The 22012-nt window shown below is 44.7% G+C and overlaps 2 protein-coding genes across 5 annotated transcripts; both read left to right on the top strand.

The window, feature by feature from the left end:
- The first annotated feature begins 11063 nt into the window (after window positions 1-11063).
- On the top strand, window positions 11064-15292 carry LOC102709359 (growth-regulating factor 3). Of its 4 annotated transcripts, none has more exons than XM_040523481.1 (5): window positions 11064-11502; window positions 11576-11799; window positions 12646-13042; window positions 14444-14865; window positions 14963-15292. In XM_040523481.1, exons 1-5 carry the CDS (start codon window positions 11414-11416, stop codon window positions 14968-14970), a joined length of 1140 nt encoding a protein of 379 aa, XP_040379415.1. In that variant the 5' UTR covers window positions 11064-11413; the 3' UTR covers window positions 14971-15292. The 4 variants fall into 4 exon arrangements, with proteins under 4 accessions (XP_040379415.1, XP_040379413.1, XP_040379414.1 ...); XM_040523479.1 differs by having other exon boundaries at window positions 14444-14878; window positions 14963-15244; XM_040523480.1 differs by having other exon boundaries at window positions 11065-11502; window positions 11582-11799; window positions 14444-14878; window positions 14963-15244.
- Window positions 15293-16567: 1275 nt separating this feature from the next.
- Window positions 16568-22012, top strand: LOC102709073 (GPCR-type G protein COLD1). Its single transcript, XM_015836820.2, has 13 exons — window positions 16568-17028; window positions 17128-17235; window positions 17414-17534; window positions 17653-17782; window positions 18382-18460; window positions 18538-18626; window positions 19608-19700; window positions 19910-19936; window positions 20040-20126; window positions 20460-20531; window positions 20808-20938; window positions 21271-21473; window positions 21548-22012. The coding sequence occupies exons 1-12, from the start codon at window positions 16713-16715 to the stop codon at window positions 21422-21424; spliced, it is 1407 nt and encodes a 468-aa protein (XP_015692306.2). The 5' UTR covers window positions 16568-16712; the 3' UTR covers window positions 21425-21473; window positions 21548-22012.

Genomic DNA, 22012 nt, shown 5'->3' with positions numbered 1-22012 from the left:
TCCCATCACCATGTTATGTACTACATATGGTACCATATTTTCAGTGAAATATTTCATCAGGTCAATGCATACTTCCAAGAAAACACAATGTAAAAGGCACGCTACATCGGGATCATGATCGCATGGCGTATTACTCGATCCAGAGCCCCTGTGTATGTACATGGGCGACGCATGGACCATTAGCACCAATCAACAGCGTCAGCAGGAGTACCTTAATTCCTAAGCATGTAGACCTAGCTAACCGATGGGCCTGAGGAGCCAAGTGGAATCAGGGAGAGCCTGTCGGCGCATCGGCGGCACGCGTACCTGCCGCTCCAAGCCGAGGAGGCGAGCGCGCGAGCGAGCCATCCCAAGTTCCCAACGAACTTTTCACGCTCGCTCGCTCGCGTTCCCCCGGCCGCTGCAGCACTGCAGCCTAGCGCGGCCGCTTTACACCACGTGGGTGGCCCCCGTTGGAGCGCCCAGCCCATGTTGCCGTAGCTTGATGATTTGATTGGACTTACCATTAGCCTCCAACCTGTCATTGTGTGCGGTGCGCCAGTTCGTTTATTAAGGAGGAGTAGGGTATATGATGTTGCTTTAGTCCTTGTCCAAGTTTCTTGATGGGAAAAAAGGGAAAGAAAGTTTGCTGATAATGCTACTAGTAGCCATTACGGTACTAGTAGCTAGTAGTAGATGTGTTAGCTTTGGCCTTGTTTAGTTGCTAATTTTTTTTGCAAAAGGGTCACGTCGAACATTTGACCAGATATCGTAAGAAGTTTTCGCATACGAATGAAAAAATGAATTTCACAATTCACCTGAAAACCGTGAGACGAATCTTTTGAGCCTAATTAATTTATCATTAGCACATATTGGTTACTGTAGCATTTATAACTAATCATGCACTAATTAAGTTTAAAAGATTCGTCTCACGATTTTTTATATAACTGTATAATTAGTTTTTATTTTTATCTATATTGTTTCATTAAATATATAAAGTTTTGATGTGATATTTTTAGAAAAAGTTAAACATGTCCTTTATCAACGAGTTCAGGTGCTGTGGTCGCTGATGGGAAGCATGGGCCGACTGCATAGGGTTTTATAGGTGGCGATAGATGTCTTGTCACCGAGAGGGGATCTGGAAGCGAACTGCCAGCTGTAGCCGGGCGTAAGAAAGGGATAACAAGTCGTTGGCGACCATTACTGTTGCCTGTTTGGTACTGGCCTGCTTGATGATGGTTTCCCAAGTCGCGTCATCACGAGAATAATGCACCATGTGACAAAGGACTGTACACGCCCTTGGGTAGCACTAATGAGTAATCAAATTTTATGCAGGTACACCGCCATTAGCTAGCTGTAGGTGCGTTACTTTAAACACATTGCACTGTATCATCGTATGTTTACATATCTCTAGTACTGGTACTAGCAGCATTGATCGGTGCTGAATTGTGGGTGCAGTCTCTCTGTGCCCGGCAGGCGGACAAACCTATGAACTATCTCCCTCCCATAATAATTTTATTTGTCATTTTTTCGTGTCCAACGTTTGACCATTCGTTTTATTTAAAAATTTATAAAAAATTTTAAAAAATTGTCACGTATAAAATACTATTTATATTTTATCATCTAGTAACAATAAAAATATTAATCGCAAAAAAATTTTAAATAAGACGAATGGTCAAACGTTAGACATAGAAAAATAAAAAATGAGATTATTATGGGACGGAGGTAGTACTCATTGGAGATTTTTATTTTATTTTCGCTCGATCGGTATGGGGATGCAGATCTCTCTGACTTTATTTGGGTCCGTTCAGCTGGCCATCTGGGATCGCCGCCTTCTCTCGGAGTCCTCTCGAACTGCTTCCTCTAGTCCCTACTCCCCAGGAGCCCACCGTACATGTACATCTCTAGGAAACCAGATCGCAAATAAGAGAGGAAAATGTAAGGAAAAGTTCACCATCACGAACTTCTGTGCTGCTACATGGTTAGATTCTTCATGGGCGCGCCACCACTGACAGGCGGGTCCCGGCGTCAGCTCAAGAGGTGAGGAGCAAGGCTGGTCCTTTCTGGCGGCCATAGCCGGCCGTGAAGAGCTGCCTCCTCCGTGCCGTCACGTGCATGTGCTGTCTGGTAAAGCCGGGGCGCGTGGGCCTCACGGCCTGGGCCGAGCCGGTCAGTCAGCTCGTTGGGGCCTGGGCTTCTCTCGCCGCTATCTCCTCGGCGTTTTGCCTCTCATTTACTGTCGCTCAGAGCCGGGGCCCCGTGGACACGTAGCGATTACTAAGCACTCGAGATCTTTGGACACACCTTCATCAAAACGGGTCAGTAGTGTCCGCTGTAAAAACTTTGGACGCTCCTCGCTTGTCCTGGGCTGAAATCCAGATTGATCGATCTGGCCACTACGAGCTCTGCATGTGACCGGCGTTTGAGTGTGCGTACCACGGCGCAAAGGGGACACTTGCTTGGACGCTACATCACATAACACGTATGTACGGGACAGAGATATACAGGTATCATTGCCTGCCCCTCTACTACGTACGCCTCTCTGACAGTGGTGGCTCCGCTTTGGTAGTTGACTCGGGAAAGAAAAACCAATCCATTCATTCATTTTATGTCATCAGTTGGCCGCAGGGAGGCAGGCATGGCATGCAGGGTGGTGTCGCAGTGCTGATTGCATGGGCGATGCACGCACGCCGCAGACCGCGCGCCGGATGGGGGCCGTAGTGGGATTTCTCAGGCGTTTTCGCTGCACGCGCAGGCCAGAAAAATCACAGGAGTGTACCGGCGGCGTACGTGCGTGCGTTCGTACATGTGGCCGGGTGACGTTTTGTGCGTGCAGCCTTTTGACGATGGTTTTGTGCTTTTTGGTTAGACTCGTGCACGAGTTTGAAGAGCTGATCCTCCCTGCGCGCGTAGGAGTCGTACTGTTCCGTCAGTTTGGTCTGGGGAGTTTGCAGTCGGCTCCGATCCGCAGTCGTGTGCGCATGGGACATTATTGGGGCGCCTGCCGTGCCAACGAGACGTTGTCCTGCACTGGAACCCTGGACCAGCGCACAGATCTGCAGCGTGGGGCGGACGGTCAAGACTGGAGTTGTGAGACTGGAGACCGAGATGGTCCAGATGGACAGCCTTCTCACCAAGCGACGGGTAACTCATAAGTTAATTTTTCACCCATAAAAGAAATGCCCACATGCATTGATCCCCTGGCCTCCGCTACAGACCGGCTCTTATCTAGATCTAGACGTACGTGCTTAAACCTGGAGGCTAATCGTGCCCCCCTTCCGTCTAAACCTTTTCCGTATACCTTTTCTTGGTTACCTTCACTCGGACGTTAGAATTAGGAGGGCCCCGGGGATCCAAGTGAAAACACCCCTAACACGACACGCATAATACATCAGCTGACCCGCCGAGATCGTGTAGTCGTGGAGACAACTCGTCGGCGCATGGGCAACTCAGTACGACGCGGCCCGCGGCCGGCGGGGACACGCCCAACCGCCTCCACCCGATCGCCAGCCTCGTCCGCTCCTACCAAACGAGGTGAACCTCGCACCAACAAGCACAACCCCGAGCCCGGGTGACCCATCCGGGCCAACCAACCCGAAAAAGAAAATAACACACCACACTCGAAACCCTACCGCGTCACGTGACGCGGTGGACCCGCGCGCGCCCGGCCGCTCGTTCGTTCGCACCCACCGGCATGCAGATGCAGCACCGCGCGCGGCCGAGTTGGGTAAGGTTTGCGCCTGCATTATTGCCTGTTTGGATGGGGGCCGGCCGGGCACCACGACGCACTACGCTCGTGTAGCGCACAGCGGCGCCTTCCTCTTTTTTGGCCGCCTGCCTCGCCGCAAACAACCGCATGCAGCCGAGCCGTGCCAACCACTGATAGGCAACAGCAACGCGCCGCCGCCGTCGATGGCGTGCGCCCCGTGCAGACGTACAGTGCTAGGTCGCTGGGCCGGCACAGTTTTGCCGACGTTGACAAGGGAACGGACGTCGTACGACCCGACGGGCGAGAGATCGATCGATGTGCGGCATGTGACGCACGGGATTAGACGGCGGCCGCGCGGCGCTCGTCTGCTGCTTACCACTGCCAACAGAGATATACTACTGTTGGGGCATTTAACTTTTTGCCACTCTTATAAATGACACATAATATATTTGTCACCCGTTGTCTATAACACGTGGACTCTCATATATCTATGACATGTGGACCTAATGATAAATATGTTAGTGTAATTTATAAGAGTGGCAAAAAGTTAATTTTCCCACGACTAGTAGCAGCTAGCTTATCGCAGCACTTGATGGCGCGGAATTGAAAAGATCAACGGCCATTATCACGGTTTATCTGCTCCATTTGTTTCAAAATATTAACAATTTTAGAATAATGCTGAAAAAACTGGTGCTCATCTTTTGATTTACTGTAGAAATAATTGAAATAACATATTTACAAACGAAAAATAATTTATAAAAAAACTTTTATATATACGTGCCTAATGATCTAAAAGTCATGACTGAAAAATAAACTAAGATGAAAAAACTTTAAAATCACCTCCCAAGTTAAGATTGAAAATTTAAATTTTGGCTTACAAGCACAAGTGAAAAGATGAGGCCATAAGATTAACAAGAAAAAATTGTTACCCTTAACGAACAGGGTGAACGGATGGGAGGGATATATTACGAAGAATTTTGAAAGATTGATGGGGTGAAAGATATCACAAGTAGTATTGTGTGAATAGTGCAAAAATTGTTTATATTTTGGTATAAGATTTAAATCTCAGAAATGATTATATTTTGAGATATAGAGTACTTTGCAAAGAGATAAATTTAATATTTCTATAACTAAATTTAAGCGAAAATGCAGAAAACTATTGACGGAAAAAATTCGGTGCGAGAACTTCCGATTTTTTGGTTGTATGACACCACCACTTTAAAGAACAAATAAATAAAAATTAGTAAATAGTGTTTGATTTTATGACTTCATCGTGGTACATGTGCGGTTACCTAGTTCACTTGGGTGTGGTAACCTCTTCTTCCCTAGTAACTAGGCAGACCTTACTCATAATTCATAGTGTATTAATGTGCAATAATGACTAACCCAAGTGAACTAAATACGCACTTGCAATTTACGATGTGAAATTTCAGACATCCTAGTCTAGTATATTCATTGTCTAGTATATTCACTGGGTTGTGATCTAATGACATGGGCATCATCCTCAAGTAAAGAGGAGTGAGCGAAGACAATGAGTATCTCGCTAAAGGATTTTTACCATTGTTAAAAAGTATATTGGGATACCAAAATTTTTAGTGTAAATTTTTTATATTAAAATTATCATTTATCGAGATAATTTTCCAAAAATATTAAAAGAACTTTCTCACTAATCACCATAGATATAAACATTATGAGCACCACCTCCTTCTACAGTTGGTGTGTATTTCCTTTTTAGCATAGATAACAATGGCTATTGAATTCTCAAAGACACGAATTAGCGTTTCAAGATAATGAGGGGATGTGGGAATGAAACAATGAGAGCATATATAAAGGAAAGATCTAGTGGTAGGCCTAGTGGCGCTACAATGTGCGACAAACATGTAAAGGTGGCAAAGCAATAGTGATGTTGCCAGAGCCACAAAATTAGAGGGACGTGGTGGATAAGGTCAATGAGCAAGAGTTGTTGTGGTTAAGAGGTATAATAGATTCAACAATATGAGCTATTAGAGATGGTTGGAAAAGAAGTAGGGAGAGAGCAGAAGATGGCTAAACATTATAACAATTACATCCACGAAAGAAATATTTAGGAAAGAAGTAAGAGGGAGGGTGATGACATGCCATCAACTAGACTTGTTGGTACTAGCTTATGACACCATTGAGATGGAGGAAGGGGCGGAATTGGTCTATGTTTAGGGGTGCCTAGGACCTAGTTTTGAATATTTTTTAGGTGAGTTTATTTATTTTCATAGTATATAACAATTTAGTTGTAGGCACACGTAATAGTTTAAAAAAATTCAAAACAAATAGGTGACACTCACTTATATTTTGTTTTAGCTCCGTCCGTCAGTGAGGGCTAGGGACTTGGGGTTACGTGCGCTAAATTAGCAGTGATGCGGTCGAGTCGAGCGGAGAGGGTGAGAAGGGTATAGGGGCTAGATGAATCTTCAAAGCAATCTAGATTTTCAAGGAAAAGTGATTAATAGTTTCAAGTAGAGTAGGAGACGACTGATAAATAAGCAAGCCTAAACGCAGGTTAGCCGAGAAGAGATCGAAGACGCGTCTCAAGAAAGTCAGGCCACAGGATGGGTCCCATGGACTACAAACTACAGTGTGCAAGGTGTGGGCGTCGGTCCCACGTTTGAGGAGAACAGCTGGAGAGCTGGACATCAAGCAAGCGCCCTGAATTGCTAAAGGCCAGATTATATTCCGGCTACCCTCCAACAGTGCCGGATTTAACGAGCCAACTGTCCGTTGAAACTTGTGCCTCTGCACAACTTCTCGTGTCCCCTACAAGTCCACAAAGGGAGAGCGGCTCAAATGCCGCAAACCATGTAGAGTCGCTTTTGGGGCTCATGTAGTAGCGACGCAAGTAGTTGTGAGAAAGCAACTGCTCGGCGTCGACGGAATCAAGGAAAAATGGTGCAGTAGGTGTACGAGAGATGGGGAGGTGTTTGGGTTCTGTACAATTAACAAGCCTGGGACCTGGGATCGACCCCTCACATGGCAAGATGCAACGTGTCCGCCTAGTTGCAACAACCGAGATATCATGCATGGCATGGAAAATAAATTATACGGTAAACTCGATCCTTTATGTCGCGATGAAAAATGAATAAAAAGATGATGGATGATACGAGTGACGCTTTTCGTTTCTTTCAATTTTTTTGAGAGAGATAAAGGAATGTCTACAGCTAGCTATGGGTGATGGACTGACGGGGAGGAAGCATGCCCCCTCCCGGCCCATCACGTGCACCAGCTGTCCAGCAAAGTCCAACCGTAGCCGGACACCTACTCGCGGGCAGCCGAGACGTACGCGCGACACGGCGCATGCACGGACCCGTCGCGTACAGGTGCCCTCATCCCGTGCATCATGCAGCAGTATTTATCCCCTCCCTCCCGCGGGCGAGGTGGCCGTGGACCTCCACTGGACCATCCTCTCCTTGATGAGGTCTCCTCATCCCAACCAAAGCTGGCTACCTAGCCCCTTGCCGGCGTCCAGCGCTGCAAGGGGTATTCTCTTTATCCACTTGCAAGTGCAGATATTTCTTCGCAATTTCTGGGAGAAAAAAAAAAGAGAAAGAGCCCATCGCTGCCATGCGTGCAGGACAGGCAGTTCGCTTCCGGCTTTATTCCTTTATTTTTCGCCTTCTTCACCTGCTGGGCTCTGGTCAATCTGGTCGGGTGTACTTCAGGTCTGGTTGATGCTACGACGAACAGTGCAAATCTTTGCGTAGTCCATTGGACTAGACCCAGCCATACTCACGTAGCAGTACCGTCGGTACGTACATCAAACAAAACAACGGGAGAAAACCCTCTGTATTTCAACACAACGGCGCCGTGTGCGCTAATGCGATCAAACAGGGAGGGACAGAACTTGGCGTACCGAGCGGTGAGCATCCTGTTCTTGCACATGTTCATTCCCAGCATGCAAAGCATGGAACCACCAAAAGGCAAGGGCTTAGCTTTAGCCGTTGCATAAGCCGTAAGGCAACGGAAAGTTACATGCCCGATTGATCTCGCATCCCTTCGCGGCTTCGCCTGCGTGTATTTTGTCGCTGGGGTGGCCGTCCGCCTGCGCACAAGCTAGCGCAGCAGCAGCTTGTGTGTGAAAGAAACAACGGTAGGAGTCATGCGCTTGTGATCACTGCCGGATTGACGGTGGGTGGTGGCTGCCGCTGCACGTGAAGCCCGTACGCGCGGATTTGGCTCTCTCTCGACCGGTCTGCAAAACAAAGACCGAGCGGTGAATAGATAAACACCCCCAAGGTCCCTGAAACCCCTGATGAAGTCACCCCTCGGGTTATCGACAACGTCCTTTTATACGGTTGAAAAATAGTTGTGCCATCCATGTTCTGTTAACATCAAACGACCTTCATGAGCAGTTTATCACAACGCAGTTTAGTCCTCCTTAACCACGTTATTTTGACTCTGATGTAGAACATGACACCAGGACTATTCACTGACACTAGACAAACTGAAAAATTAGCATTCGACACGTAGAACTGTCCCTTGATCCCACTGATCATCCTTCCGTCCTTTTATTTTCCATCCATCCTTTTATTTTTTTTATAAACATGTTTGTTGGTGGTTACTGGTTAGTAGATTTTTGCGTGGACGTGTAGGAGCCAAGTGTGTGGAACGTGTAGGGCGATTAAAAGTCACCACTCCGACACAATCGTGTGTGTACCCTAAGAAAACTTGAACCACAAGATTTAAGAGGAGAATATTTACATGATTAATTTTATTGTCAAGACGATATTGATATGTTTGTTTCTACTGGGAACAAATATTTATTTAGATTTGCCAACGTAACTCCCCCGTCTATGAAACAATTAACCTAGCATGAAACTAACAAAAATCATGTAAATAACCCCATGTCGCAGTTTTAAGAGTGGTCTCACCCAGGGGCGGATGCACAGTGTTGTGCTCAAATTTAATATTTAGTATATTATTAATGTATAATTAAGTAAAAAAATTAGCACGCTACCAATTCTAATAAAGTGTTCCTACTTAATTTAATTTTTAGGCTGCTCCGCTCCTGGTCTCACGTTAGGCGTAGATCATTTATCGTTTCGTCTCGTTATTACTTTCATTTCTCTATTTCTTTCCTACATTTAACTTAAATGAGTTGCTTAAATAAGAGGTAATACCTATGATACAGTTCGTCGAAGACGTGATATATGCTCATTTTGCTACTGTATAGATCTATTGTACTATATATAGTGACGCAATTACTCAAATGATGAAGATGTCTACGGAGTCTCAAGCAAGAAGATGTCTCTCTCAATGGTTAACATATTTGCCATTTGATTTTGTTTTATAAAGCAAGGTATTAGGCTGGAGTCAATGACATCATGTGATCATGTTGAGTTATTTCTGAAATATCCTTACCATGTCGCCATCCATGTTAGTGTCAGGTGAAAAAAAAAACAGATTGTAATAACATCGGCTTGCGTTTTTAGGCTAGATTTTTCATAGATTTTTTTTACATGCACGCTTTCCAAACTAAAAATATTACTTTTTTATAAAGAGTGTCTGTAGAGAAATTTATCGTATCACATTTCTAAAATAGTTTTTTAGTAGTTAATTATGTTGAATATATCACTAAATAGTTATCACAAAATCAGATAATATTTATTTTTCATCAATACTCTTCAAAAGAACGCAGAAAGGGGTCCTTAGATATTTTTTTATTAGTTTAGTTGATAGAATCACTGAATAAGAGTGAGGGGTTAAGTAGACTTGTACTTTCCTTGTGGCGTAATCATTATACTCTATCTATTTTGTACTGAAAATCGGTAACCATGATTTGATTCATTCGTTGATCAATTGATCAAATTGGTATGGTTTCTATGTAGGAACAATTACTCCATTGACCCTGTTTTGGATATTACCTAACAAAATGACCATATTTTTTATTTTGCTCATTTGACCATCATTTTCAAAAACGAACTAGTAGTTTGACCCTACTCCATCAATCTTTACTGATGATGCTAATATGATTTGATCCTGGCCTTACTCATTTGGTCCTGTTTTATTAGGTGAATTCGAATTCGATTTATTTATTTGTAAATACGCACACCAAATTGAATTTTTTGAAATATACTCCTATGTGGTATGTGCACCAAATTGAATTGTATGAATTATTTTACATATGTTAAGTTTTTTGGCAGCATGCTCGGTCTAAAGGCATTGTTAGCCTTAACAATTTTTTGGACAATGGCAAGATTTGACAAGTCTCTGTTTCTTCTTCTTTTTTTTCTTTAAGATTGAGTATGCTATTCTGTATTGATATCAAAAGTGTATACAAAATAATCTGGCAATGCTAATTCTTTTTTATAAAATAAATCAAGTGACATTCTATTGGCAGTGTACCGATCATTCGATATTAGCAATATATTGAAACGGGAGAAGTATGTTTCCACACTATTTTTATTCAAAACAATACTGCACTACCACTGTTCTTAAATGTATATTTTTTAGATAAGATATCCCCATAACCAAAATAACTTTATTTTTTGCACATATCTATACCAACACAAAAGTAAAAGGCTGGAATACCTCCACTTACAAAATCCCAATGCAATTATCTTTCATTTTATCCAGTTACAATGCATTTGTTCCCTACTTTTATAAAATTAATACAATTGCTAAAGATGAATTCATTTTGGAGACATAAAAGTGGATAAAAATGATCTTATGTTAGAATTTACAAACAAAAATAATTTATAAATAACTTTTACACATCTGTTCGTATCGATTTAAAAGACTATACTGAAAAGTAAATTATAATAAAACATCTTAAAATGAACTCAAAATCTAATATTAAAAATTTCAATTTTAACTTATAAGCAGAATAAAAGTGAAAATACGAGGATGCTGGTTGGTCTTTTCTTTCGTAAGTCCAGAAACATGCAATACCGTAGGGTCGTCTTTGTTTCTGTTCTTTTCACAGGTAAAATGCGAAAGCTCATAATATAGGGTTCCATCGTGCTTGTGTACAATGAGATTTACTCTAGTCCAATAAAAAATATCTTTAAGGTACTAAATTATTTTTCATTATTGGATCTAATTGAATATAATATGTATTATTATATTCAATTATTAGAAATAATTTGGTACTGTATCTTAAGATACTTTTTTATTAGAGTTGAACAAATCTCATGTACAATGCCTATTCCCCTCTGCATTTCATCCTCATCTTCTTGCCTCGCCGTGCAGGCGGTGCAGCTCACCTGAGTCACCTCGACTCGATCGTCACTGGCCATATTTTATGCATCTATATCCGCAAGCACATAGCAAAACCGAATAAAAGCGTGCCCCACGCGAACCCGAGGGCAAAGAAACCGATCAGAGAGAGAGAGAGGGAGGAGAGGATGCAGGTGCTTGTCCCTTAGCTGGAACCCTCCCTTGTCGGCCTCCTCACCCCCGCGCACCGCGCCTAGCTATCCGGCCGGCTATATAGCCCCCATCGTCCCCGTCTCCCCCCTCCTCCTTCCCCTCGTCAGGCAGAGTCGCCCTGCAGCTCAGCTCACCTCAGCTTACAGCCCACGGCGCCACCACCAGCGAGCGAGACACAGGGAAAGAGACAGAGCCAGCCAAGTAAAAGGCAAAAGCACAGCACATTAAAAGAGAGAGGGCGCAAGCAGCGGGCAGAGGAGAGAGAGAGAGAGAGGCGCACAGAGAGCGTGTGTGTTTGAGAGAGAGAGAGAGATAGCGGCAGCATATATGGCGATGCCCTTTGCCTCCCTGTCGCCGGCAGGCGACCACCGCCCCTCCTCCATCTTCCCCTTCTGCCGCTCCTCCCCTCTCTCCGCGTAAGCCGTCTCAAAGCTCCCGCCTTTGGCTCGCTCTTCGTTCTTTTGCCGCGGTGGCCTAATGTGGGTGTAGTTGCAGGGTCGGGGAGGAGGCGCAGCAGCACATGATGGCGAGGTGGGCGGCGGTCACGGCGGCCAGGCCGCCGCCCTTCACGGCGGCGCAGTACGAGGAGCTGGAGCAGCAGGCGCTCATATACAAGTACCTCGTCGCCGGCGTGCCCGTCCCGGCGGATCTCCTCCTCCCCATCCGCCGGGGCCTCGACTCACTCGCCTCGCGCTTCTACCACCACCCTATTCGTACGTGCCCCGCCGCCCTTCTCCTCCGTCTTTTTCCCTATCTATCCTACTCATGCATCCACATGCTTGTCTCGCTTGTTTATTCGGATCGAGGGATTCAGGTGTACTTGGCCCCGGTTTGTTAATCTGGTCTGGTCATTTGTTAATCCTCTACTGGATTTAGTCCCTAAAAGCTTGCGTTTTTATATTCCAGATTAGTTAGCTTGTGCTCAAGTTCAAGATTTGCTCCTAGGCTGTAGCTTAGCTTCCTGTGTTATTGTTGTTTTTTTATTGCAGTTTTTTTATTTGAGTCTGGTTGATTGGATGCACACAGGACTTGACCCCAGGCAAAAGAGGTGGTTAGTTTATTGGTCCTTTTCGTAGGGCTTATTCCTGTCTGGTTGTTGGGAGCCTTACCCACGCATTCATTACTGCTGCGATTAAGCAAGCTGTACTGCATCAAATGGACCCCAAAAATTAAACAACCAAAAGAAACGAGTAGCAGTAGTAGTACTGGTACAGTCAAGGTCCCTATCTTCCCCAGTTTTTTTTAATCACCGTATACATTGTTGGCGCGTGAATGATTGAGTAGATAGATCTACACGTCGCGGCGGCGGCGGCGCCTGCCCTCCGGTCCGGCCAAGCCGCCGCCTGATTGATTGCAAAAGATTAGACGCATAGCATCTTCCAAAAAATTTCGATTCTTGCATCTGGCTGGAAAGCGTTCCATTCCAGGATTGCTCTCTCTAATCCAAATGCGCACCGACACATGCGTACGTTGGTGGATTGGATGCCTCCGGGATGCGCATGTCACATCATTGACTTGGATTTTTTTTTTCTCTTCTTGCGTGCTTGGTTGGCTTGCAGTTGGATACGGTTCCTACTTCGGCAAGAAGCTGGACCCGGAGCCCGGGCGGTGCCGGCGTACGGATGGCAAGAAATGGCGGTGCTCCAAGGAGGCCGCGCCGGACTCCAAGTACTGTGAGCGACACATGCACCGCGGCCGCAACCGTTCAAGAAAGCCTGTGGAAGCGCAGCTCGCGGCCCCCCACTCGCAGGCCCCCGCCACCGCGCCGGCCGCCGTCACCACCACCGCCTTCCAGAACCACTCGCTGTACCCGGCGATCGCTAATGGCGGCGGCGGTGGAGGTGGCGGTGGTGGCAGCGCGCCTGGGTCGTTCGCCTTGGGGTCTAACACTCAGCTGCACATGGACAATGCTGCGTCTTACTCGACTGCTGCTGGTGCCGGAAACAAAGATTTCAGGTACAAGCCGCAGTTTAGTTTTCTACAGACACTCCCTGCTGTTTATTGTTTACTAGTACTGCATGATGGATGTCAGATGGATGGACAAAGAGCTGGATGACTCCTGATAGCGTTTGATGTTTTTCTCGTTATTGTGCTTGATTGCATCTGCAGGCATTAGTGGTAATCTGAGTACTAGCGCTAGCGCAGCATCATTACGAGTACTTCTAGTGCTCATCTGACAATGTGCATGAGGCGCTGCTTAATTAGAAATGTTTGTCGGCTCTGGCACAAGAGTTGCTGTTATCTGTGTTTAGGCTGCGCACCTTTGCTCTGGCCATGCTTTCTGGGACCAGATTTTTTTTCGCCTCACAAAAATCTGAACGTAGCGTTGTTAGTTCCTGGAAATGGTGCTGGTGATCTGGTGGAATCATAGAAGGGCAGCGGGTGGGTTCTTGTGTGATTGCAAACATAGTAGTCTCTTCAACTAAAAGTTGCAACTTGTCTGGGTTCGATGCTCATAGCTAGTGCTACCTGCTCGATCGCAGTCCTGGCATTTACTAGTAGTATTCTGCTTCTTTATTCTTCTGCTGACTGCTGTTGGTCTTCTTGTGCTTCTCATTTCTGGCTGAACTAGAAATACAGGCAGTTCTGTCTGCGCCTGCAAAACTTATTGTTCCTGACTTTCTGACCAAAAACTCCTCGTCCCTATATGCCTGAAGCCAATCTGAAAAGGGCTAACATGATTACTGGAAGCCCATCTCCTTTTGCCTACCTAATCTGAATCCTTTTACCTCAGGACTCCACTTTGTGAGTTTACAATTCAACTTTAGTGAAGCTCTGTCACTGTAGGGTTACCTGCAAGGCAGTTGGCACATGATTGGTGTTGCTGGCAATCATGTTTGCTTGGATGGTAGTTTCCTATTTTGTTTTGTTTTTCACTTTTGTCTCGAACTGCTTGAAAATGTGCTGTGACAATTGCCTTCTCCCTTGACCTGTCATTCTCAGTCAAAGAATCGTGTATCAGGCTTTAAGTAAAACCATGAGGCCTACTGGCCTAGCCCCGGTTAAGTTTTTAGTAGTATTGCAATTATATGATCATGTATGGATAAGAAACTGATCTTGCTCTTCTCACTGTTAGGCAAAACGCTTGCAATTGATTTGTTTTGTCCTTTTAAGTTCTGAGCTTGTAATATGTTTCAGGACAGATTGCAATCAGCACTTCTTTCAAGTTTTAAGTACTTGCTTAGCTGTATAGTGGTATACATCACTGCACCTGAGTTTTCACAGACAGTTTTGTACTGTTGTTTCAGCACCTTCACTAAATGCCCAGTTGTAAATACTGAGTTTTATTGGTGCAACATGGTGGTTAGTACTGATGTACAAACTTGTACCCTTCACATCTGACTTTCCAATATTCAGGTATTCTGCTTATGGAGTGAGACCATTGGCGGACGAGCACAACCCACTCATCACTGGAGCTATGGATACCTCTATCGACAGCTCATGGCGCTTGCTGCCTCCTCAGACCTCCGCATTTTCAGTCTCGAGCTACCCCATGCTTGGAAATCTGAGTGACCTGGATCAGAACACCATCTGCTCGCTGCCCAAGGCGGAGAGGGAGCCATTGTCGTTCTTTGGGAGCGACTATGTGACTGTGGACTCCGGGAAGCAGGAGAACCAGACGCTGCGCCCCTTCTTCGACGAGTGGCCGAAGGCAAGGGACTCCTGGCCTGAGCTAGCTGATGACAACAGCCTCGCCTCCTTCTCGGCCACCCAACTCTCAATCTCCATTCCAATGGCGACCTCTGACTTCTCGACCACCAGCTCCCGATCACCCAACGGTATATACTCCCGGTAAATGCGCATCAAAAAATTTCCCACCCTGGATCATCAAATCTGGAAAACTTTTGATTCTGAACTATCCTTAAATCGTTGCAGATGAGTGAATACCATCTGGATCCCAATATGTATGAAGCGCTGACCACCATTTGCTGAATTGTATGGAGTCCTGGACTGCGCCTCCTTTTCGCAAAAAAGCATGAACAATACTGCATCAATATGTTTATGTAATTTTCGAGCAATGCTCTTCTATGTTTTTGTTATGTTTTTATCCTATGAGAATTGTATGAAGTCAAAGTCGATCAGAATATCATGTACTTGATATCGAAACCCCATTTCTGAGTATCAACCAATCGATTTCTCCCTCGTTTTCAATCTTAATTTGCCCTGTCAAACCACCGGTGCTCTTCTGCTGTACCATTTTTCTTGTCTAATGACTGAGATGCAAATGCGATGTTCTTCACATGGCTGGAACAGTAGTGATCTTTTGCTTTGTCGCGGCAGCAAGTCCCCCGATCCCAGCTCGCACCTAAGCTACCTTGCCGTGCAATCCTCGAGCTCACACACGACGCGGCATGGCGAATTGGCATCTTTTGCCCCCTCGCGCGCTCAGCTCCATCTCTTCATGTCATGGGCGAGCCCCGGTCTCCATGCCCCTCTTTATGATTTGCTTTGGCGTGTTGAGACGGAAGGGGACACGATAGAAAGCCCCCATGGGCAAGCACCTCACTGATGATCATCATGATGGTGATGAGATAGCCGGGGTTTGTTTAGGCTTTTGGAGGGAGAGGAGGGAGGAGGAAAGCGCGCAATAATGCTGCGATGGATCTGCCGCAAAGCCTCCGGAGTTGGTGGAGCAACAGGCTGTAAGCTCTGCGTACGTGGGGCCGGCGTGCAACACAACAAAGCGCACGCACTTGCTGGCGCTTTTGTTGTTGCCCGTCTCGGAAGCAGGCGTAGGCGGTACACCTGCACGGAGCGCACACGGCATCTCATATTCTGTGTGGCCTGATCGCTGTGGTGTAGTGGTGGTAGTCCGTTAGCTAGGGTTCTGGAGGAGATGGCCGCGTGGTCTGGTCTCGCATCTCCCGGCAGAAGCAACGGGGCATGCGCGGCCGGATTGCGTCGCGCGCAGCGGTGCGCATGTTTTTGGAGTCCTCTCGTCACGGCCCGTGGACCAGTTTTAGGTCGTCGGGCGTACGAGGCATGGTTGGTGGAATGGTGAGTGCGCTTCGGCCGGTCCCCGAGTGAAGCGTGCTGGCTATCCATGTTCCTATCTAGAATGCTTCTAGCTGGTGCGTAACGTTGTGCTGCGTGTTCCTGCCGACCACAGGACACCGGGCGTGGTTGGGAAGACATGTTGCGTTTCATGGCAATGGCAAAAGATCGCAACTCTCCGTCCATTATGTCGTTCTGGAATTGTGTGCCATCCCTACCTGGTGGTGGTGGCCGCCGGCCGGTCCCGACTCCCGATCGACCAGGCGACGACGGTTCGTGCGCATGAAACGCGATGGCCCCAGACCCTCCAAACCACAAGACCGTTCTGGCCCAACAAAGATGACCGCACGTTTCGCCGCAATCCAAATTTGGCCCAGCTAAAACGGCCGACATGGAAACCGGCTTTACTGATCCGGCCCAGATTATACGGGCCGCACGACGAAGTTAGCCAGCCCAGCCTTCGAGCACCGCGTCCCCCACGCAGCAGGGAGACGGCGGTGGGGGAGACCGACGGCACGGCAGATTCACGCGACGGACGACCTCCACCTGCTGCTCCTCGCGTACGGTTTCCCCCCTACGAGATCCGACTCCGACTCCGGCGCCAGCGCGCGCGAGGAGTGGAGTGGGGGGGATGGGGTGGGGCGCGGTGGTGTACGAGGGCGGCGTGGTGGGGGCGTCGCTGGTGGGGCTCGGCTGGGCGGGGCTGTGGTTCCTCAACCGGCGGCTGTACAAGGAGTACGAGGAGCGGCGGGCGCTGGTGCAGATCCTCTTCGGCCTCGTCTTCGCCTTCTCCTGCAACCTCTTCCAGCTCGTCCTCTTCGAGATCCTCCCGGTCCTCTCCAAGGACGCGCGCTTCCTCAACTGGCACCTCGACCTCTTCTGCCTAATCCTCCTCCTCGTCTTCGTCCTCCCCTACTACCACTGCTACCTGCTGCTGCGCAACTCAGGTGCCCATCTCGAACCCGTCCCGTCTCGCCTCGACTGGCTGATCGTTTTGCGTTCCGTGGGGCTTCTCTGATCGGCTGATCGTTCGGGGCTCGCTGCAGGAGTGCGGAGGGAGCGGGCCCTGCTCGTCGCGGCACTGTTCCTGCTGGTCTTCCTCTATGGCTTCTGGCGCATGGGGATTCATTTTCCCATGCCTTCTCCGGAAAAAGGTTTGGTGTTACAGTCATGGCGAGGGTTGATACTCCCACAACAGATAGAGCTACCGTATTAACTTACGGTAGAAGATAGAGCTAGGCTTTACTGCGGTTTAGGCAAATATGTCTCATTGATGTTGCTCACTTCATGACTACCTTTGTGATTGGGTTTGATCCTCTCTGCCCTTTGTAGGGTTTTTCACGATGCCCCAGTTGGTTAGTAGGATTGGCGTTATTGGAGTGAGTGTCATGGCTGTTCTTTCTGGTTTTGGTGCTGTCAATCTGCCGTATAGCTACCTGTCACTGTTTATCAGGTTCGAACTTTGATATGCCTATACGCTAACCTCTCATAAAAGTTCAAATTTCATGTGCGGACAGCGTGCGCTGATTTCATTTTAATTCTATGTTATGCTTGCCGATCCTGTGTTACAGGGAAATTGATGAAATGGACATCAAAACTTTGGAAAGACAGCTCATGCAATCCATGGAGACATGTATTGCTAAGAAAAAGAAAATTGTTCTGTCCAAAATGGAGATGGAGAGGATTCAAGGATCAGAAGAGGTATGCTTATCATTCAACCGGATCAGAAAAAAAATTAATTATCAGTTTGCAAACATGGAAATCTGCTCTCGGTGCAAAATATATAAAGAGATTTAGCTATGCAGAAGTGTCATGTTTCATTGTCTGTACTTGCATCTAGTGTGATTGAACCGATCAGACACTGTTCCATCAATAGGAACTACTCCCACCGTTTCAGAATATGAAAAGTTTTAGAACTAGACATGGGTATTAAGGAAGTTGATGGAGTTGGTTATGATTGGTTAAGAAAGGTAGGTGGGAAACTTTATTGGTGGTAATTTGTGACTGGATGGAAAACGAATGTAGGTGTAGAAGTCATATTTCGGGACAAATTTTGAGTGCTAGAAGTTATATTTTGAGATGGAGGGAGTAGGAAATACTAAATGCTTATGATTTAACTATGCAGAACTGTTCACACATGGTGTGATTTAAGGGATAGGGGGTCTGTTCTATAAATAAGCATTGCAAAATATCTTATCACATTAACTCAATAAAATGCCAAGTTGCAAGTAACATGGTCTGTTATTATATTGATGTTTACTCTGTGCAGATTGGCTGAATACAAAATTTAATACTTGCAGAAACTAAAAGCCAGATCATTTCTAAAGCGCATAGTTGGTACAGTTGTTCGATCTGTGCAGGAAGATCAAACTGAGCAGGGTATGTTGTAATGCTTTTTTTGTTCCCCATTTTTGTTTATCAATCATATGCATGAAATCCTACTTGTTTGTTGGAAGATATCAAAAGCTTGGAAGCAGAGGTCCAGGCACTAGAAGAACTTTCCAAACAACTATTCCTTGAGATATACGAACTCCGCCAAGCCAAGGTATACCTTTTGCACCTTTCATCAATCATCACAGTGTTGAGGTTGAGAACCAAATCGATTGACAGGACATAATACTGTGAATACTATGGGTTTGCCATCATTGTTTTATTGTGGTATTGGCTACTGGCAACTTAGCAATGATTTGGTTAGATAAGTAAGATAACTGTTAGTCTGTCGTCGTATGTCCCAACAAATTGGAGCAGACACATAAATGTTACAACACTTGCTCGATTTAATTGGTTGTTTTCTGTTACAGTTAAATACTATTCATATTCCCCCTTATAGGGGGTGATTGTTTGGTTTTTTCAGGGAAAAGCCAAACGGGCATATTTGCAAACAAAAAATAATTTGTGAATGATTTTTTTATACGTATTCTTAGCGATCTAAAACCAAGGGCTGGAATAAACAACGATGAGAAAACCCTCAAAATCAAATCTAAATTTAAGGTTGAAAATTCAAATTTGGACTTATATAGTATAAACAGAAGCAGAAACTGAGGGTGCATAGTTTATTTTTCTTCCACATATGGGGACTTCTGGTATTCTTGTCGATGCCTTGTTCTCTTTTCATTTCCTTTTCACATTAAAGCACTGGCATTTATTAGAGAACCTATCAGATTAATTTCAGGGATAATCATTCAAATAATATTGCACTGCTGTTTGGTTGCATACGTTGTTTTGCCTTTTAGGCTCCCATCATTTCGTTTTCAACTGCTTATAAGACAAAATTTGCATTTTAAAACTTATTTTTGGGGTTGATTTTGTGGTTTTCTATAATAGTTTATTTTACAGAATTTGCTTTTGAATCGCTATGGACATGTATATAAATTATTTTTCGTTTACAAATAAGCCGTTCCAAAAAGCGAAACGATGGGGGCCTTAGTTAGCAAATTCTTATATCTTAGTATCACTTTTCTGTTGTAGATCTTTCTCATTATATATTATTTAAACTTTTCTACGTTGTACTTTGATTTCTTTCCAGATAGCCGCTGCATTTTCTCGAACTTGGAGAGGCCATGTTCAGAATCTACTAGGATATGCCTTGTCAGTGTATTGTGTCTATAAGATGCTCAAGGTACATCACCAATTCCATGTGCCTATATGTAACCATGACAATACTGTTTGATTAATCCATTTGTCCATGTCATTGCCTTGCTTCTAGCTTCCAAACTTGCGGTTTGCGAACTGCTACAATTTTGTTTCGTGAGATTGTGTTTTATTCTGTTGTTCCTTAATCAACCTTGTGGAGCGTGTCTTACTTATACTTTCTTGATTTTGTTGCAGTCCTTGCAGAGTGTTGTCTTTAAAGAGGTACAAGCACTTCATTGCATTCATGGATCTCAAACCCAGTTGCTTGCGTTTCTAATTCATGGAATTTTCCATCGTTGACCTACATATTGTTCCCCCCTCCCAGGCAGGTTCTGTTGATCCAGTAACCATGACAATCACCATTTTCTTGAGGCATTTTGACATTGGTATCGATGTAACTCTTTTATCACAGGTATGCCTGCTAAAACTTATAGATGAACAATTCTAGAATCTAGAACAAACTTTTTATTACTCTGAACTGCAGTTCTCTTTATATACGATGTTAATTGGATCACTTTTTACAGTAGTAAGCATATTTTGAAAATACCCATAAAATTTGTATACAGGTATATTTTGGAATGGCTTTTGCGTTTTAACTCTTTCATTAATGGATTAGATATTTATTTTGAGGTGCTTTAAATTGGCTTTGCTTCACTTTTGTGTAACATGGTTACCTCATTTTCTTGTTTCTTCGTTGTTCGTGCTGTGTAACTTACATATGTCATCTTTTCCCTTGTGGTTGCAGTATATATCTCTCTTGTTTATTGGGATGTTGGTTGTGATATCTGTTCGAGGATTCTTGGCAAATGTTATGAAGGTGAGTGAGTTTTTTCTCTTTTCGCTAACTTTTATTGTGTGCACATGAATTGTTGAACCTATTTATTGTACCCTCTTTATATTATAAGGTTTGATTCATTAAATACCAAGTACTGCTCATAAAATATTGTAACATAGGCATTAGTACATCTTTGTTGCTTCTAATGCAAACATTTTATCATGTCTTCATTTTTCATTGAACGGACTTACTGTTGTTACTGTACCCTTGTTAATAAAGCATTACACCATGATGTTGGTGTCTCCTTTTTCTATGCAGTTCTTCTTTGCTGTTTCTAGAGTTGGGAGTGGCTCAACAACCAATGTTGTCCTTTTCCTATCCGAGATCATGGGAATGTACTTCATATCATCCATTCTTCTCATAAGGAAAAGCCTGGCAAATGAGTATAGGTATATCTCTATTGCTTGAGAGTGTCCCTCCCCGACTCCCTGTATCCCAGATCAATGTTTGCTCATTTAATTGGTTTCTGTTCTCTGTTTTTGCATTTAGGACTACAGTTGCAGAGGTATATACATAGTTATGGAACATAACTCCTTTTCTACAATGTCTCAAAATATATATATGTGAATAAATTGATGATAACAATTAAAAAATGTTGTTGTTTGAAATGGAGCTATGCTTCTCTGAAACTTCTATACTTTGTGTTTGGCAAGATTTCAAATTTGCATCACGATAATATTCTACTGTTAAAACTGATGTTTCTTAATGCTTGTTTGCACAGGGTTATCATTACAGATGTATTGGGCGGTGATATCCAGTTTGACTTTTACCACCGCTGGTTTGATGCTATATTTGTGGCTAGTGCATTTCTGTCCTTGCTTCTGATTTCTGCCCAATATACCTCCCGGCAAACAGACAAGCACCCAATTGATTGATGCTTTTGTACGATTTGTGCATAGTGTTCTTTTAACCACTTTGTCCAAGGTAGTGCCTGTCCTTTTTCCTGCATTAATTGAATGTTCTGACTTTTGGTGATATGTTTGTGTTTGTTTGGTCAGGTTGACCCATTCATTCTATCAGTTTCCAAAGGTTGTCGTTTATCCATGGACCTCAATATACAGTTACAAAACATAATACATCAGTTAACATGAAGGTGTCTCCTTGCTTTGGAGTATGTTTCCAGTTGGCGTTGAATCATGGTAAAAACAGTTCCTCCATATGCAAGTCGTTAGGAATGCTTTGCATCGTGATGATGCAAATAGGACGAGTTGTAATGTTATGTCCACGTGATAATTGTTTTTTGAAGTCAAGAGAAGATGTCCTTTCGCAGGAATGAAGTATTGACGATGTAAAATAGCTTGAGAGTAGCGTGCTAGCATGATATGTGAAATCGGTGTATCTTACACAATTCTTTTTGGCTCTTTCTACATGTGTAACATTTGCCCACAACTTCAAAAGGTAGATATTATTCATGTGACCGCAATCTCTTCGGGAGTAGTATGCTTATTTTCCAGTACTTTGAA

This window comes from Oryza brachyantha, chromosome 4 (genome assembly GCF_000231095.2).
Source record: "Oryza brachyantha chromosome 4, ObraRS2, whole genome shotgun sequence".
NCBI lineage: Eukaryota > Viridiplantae > Streptophyta > Magnoliopsida > Poales > Poaceae > Oryza > Oryza brachyantha.
This window is presented reverse-complemented; position numbering and strand designations above follow the sequence as displayed.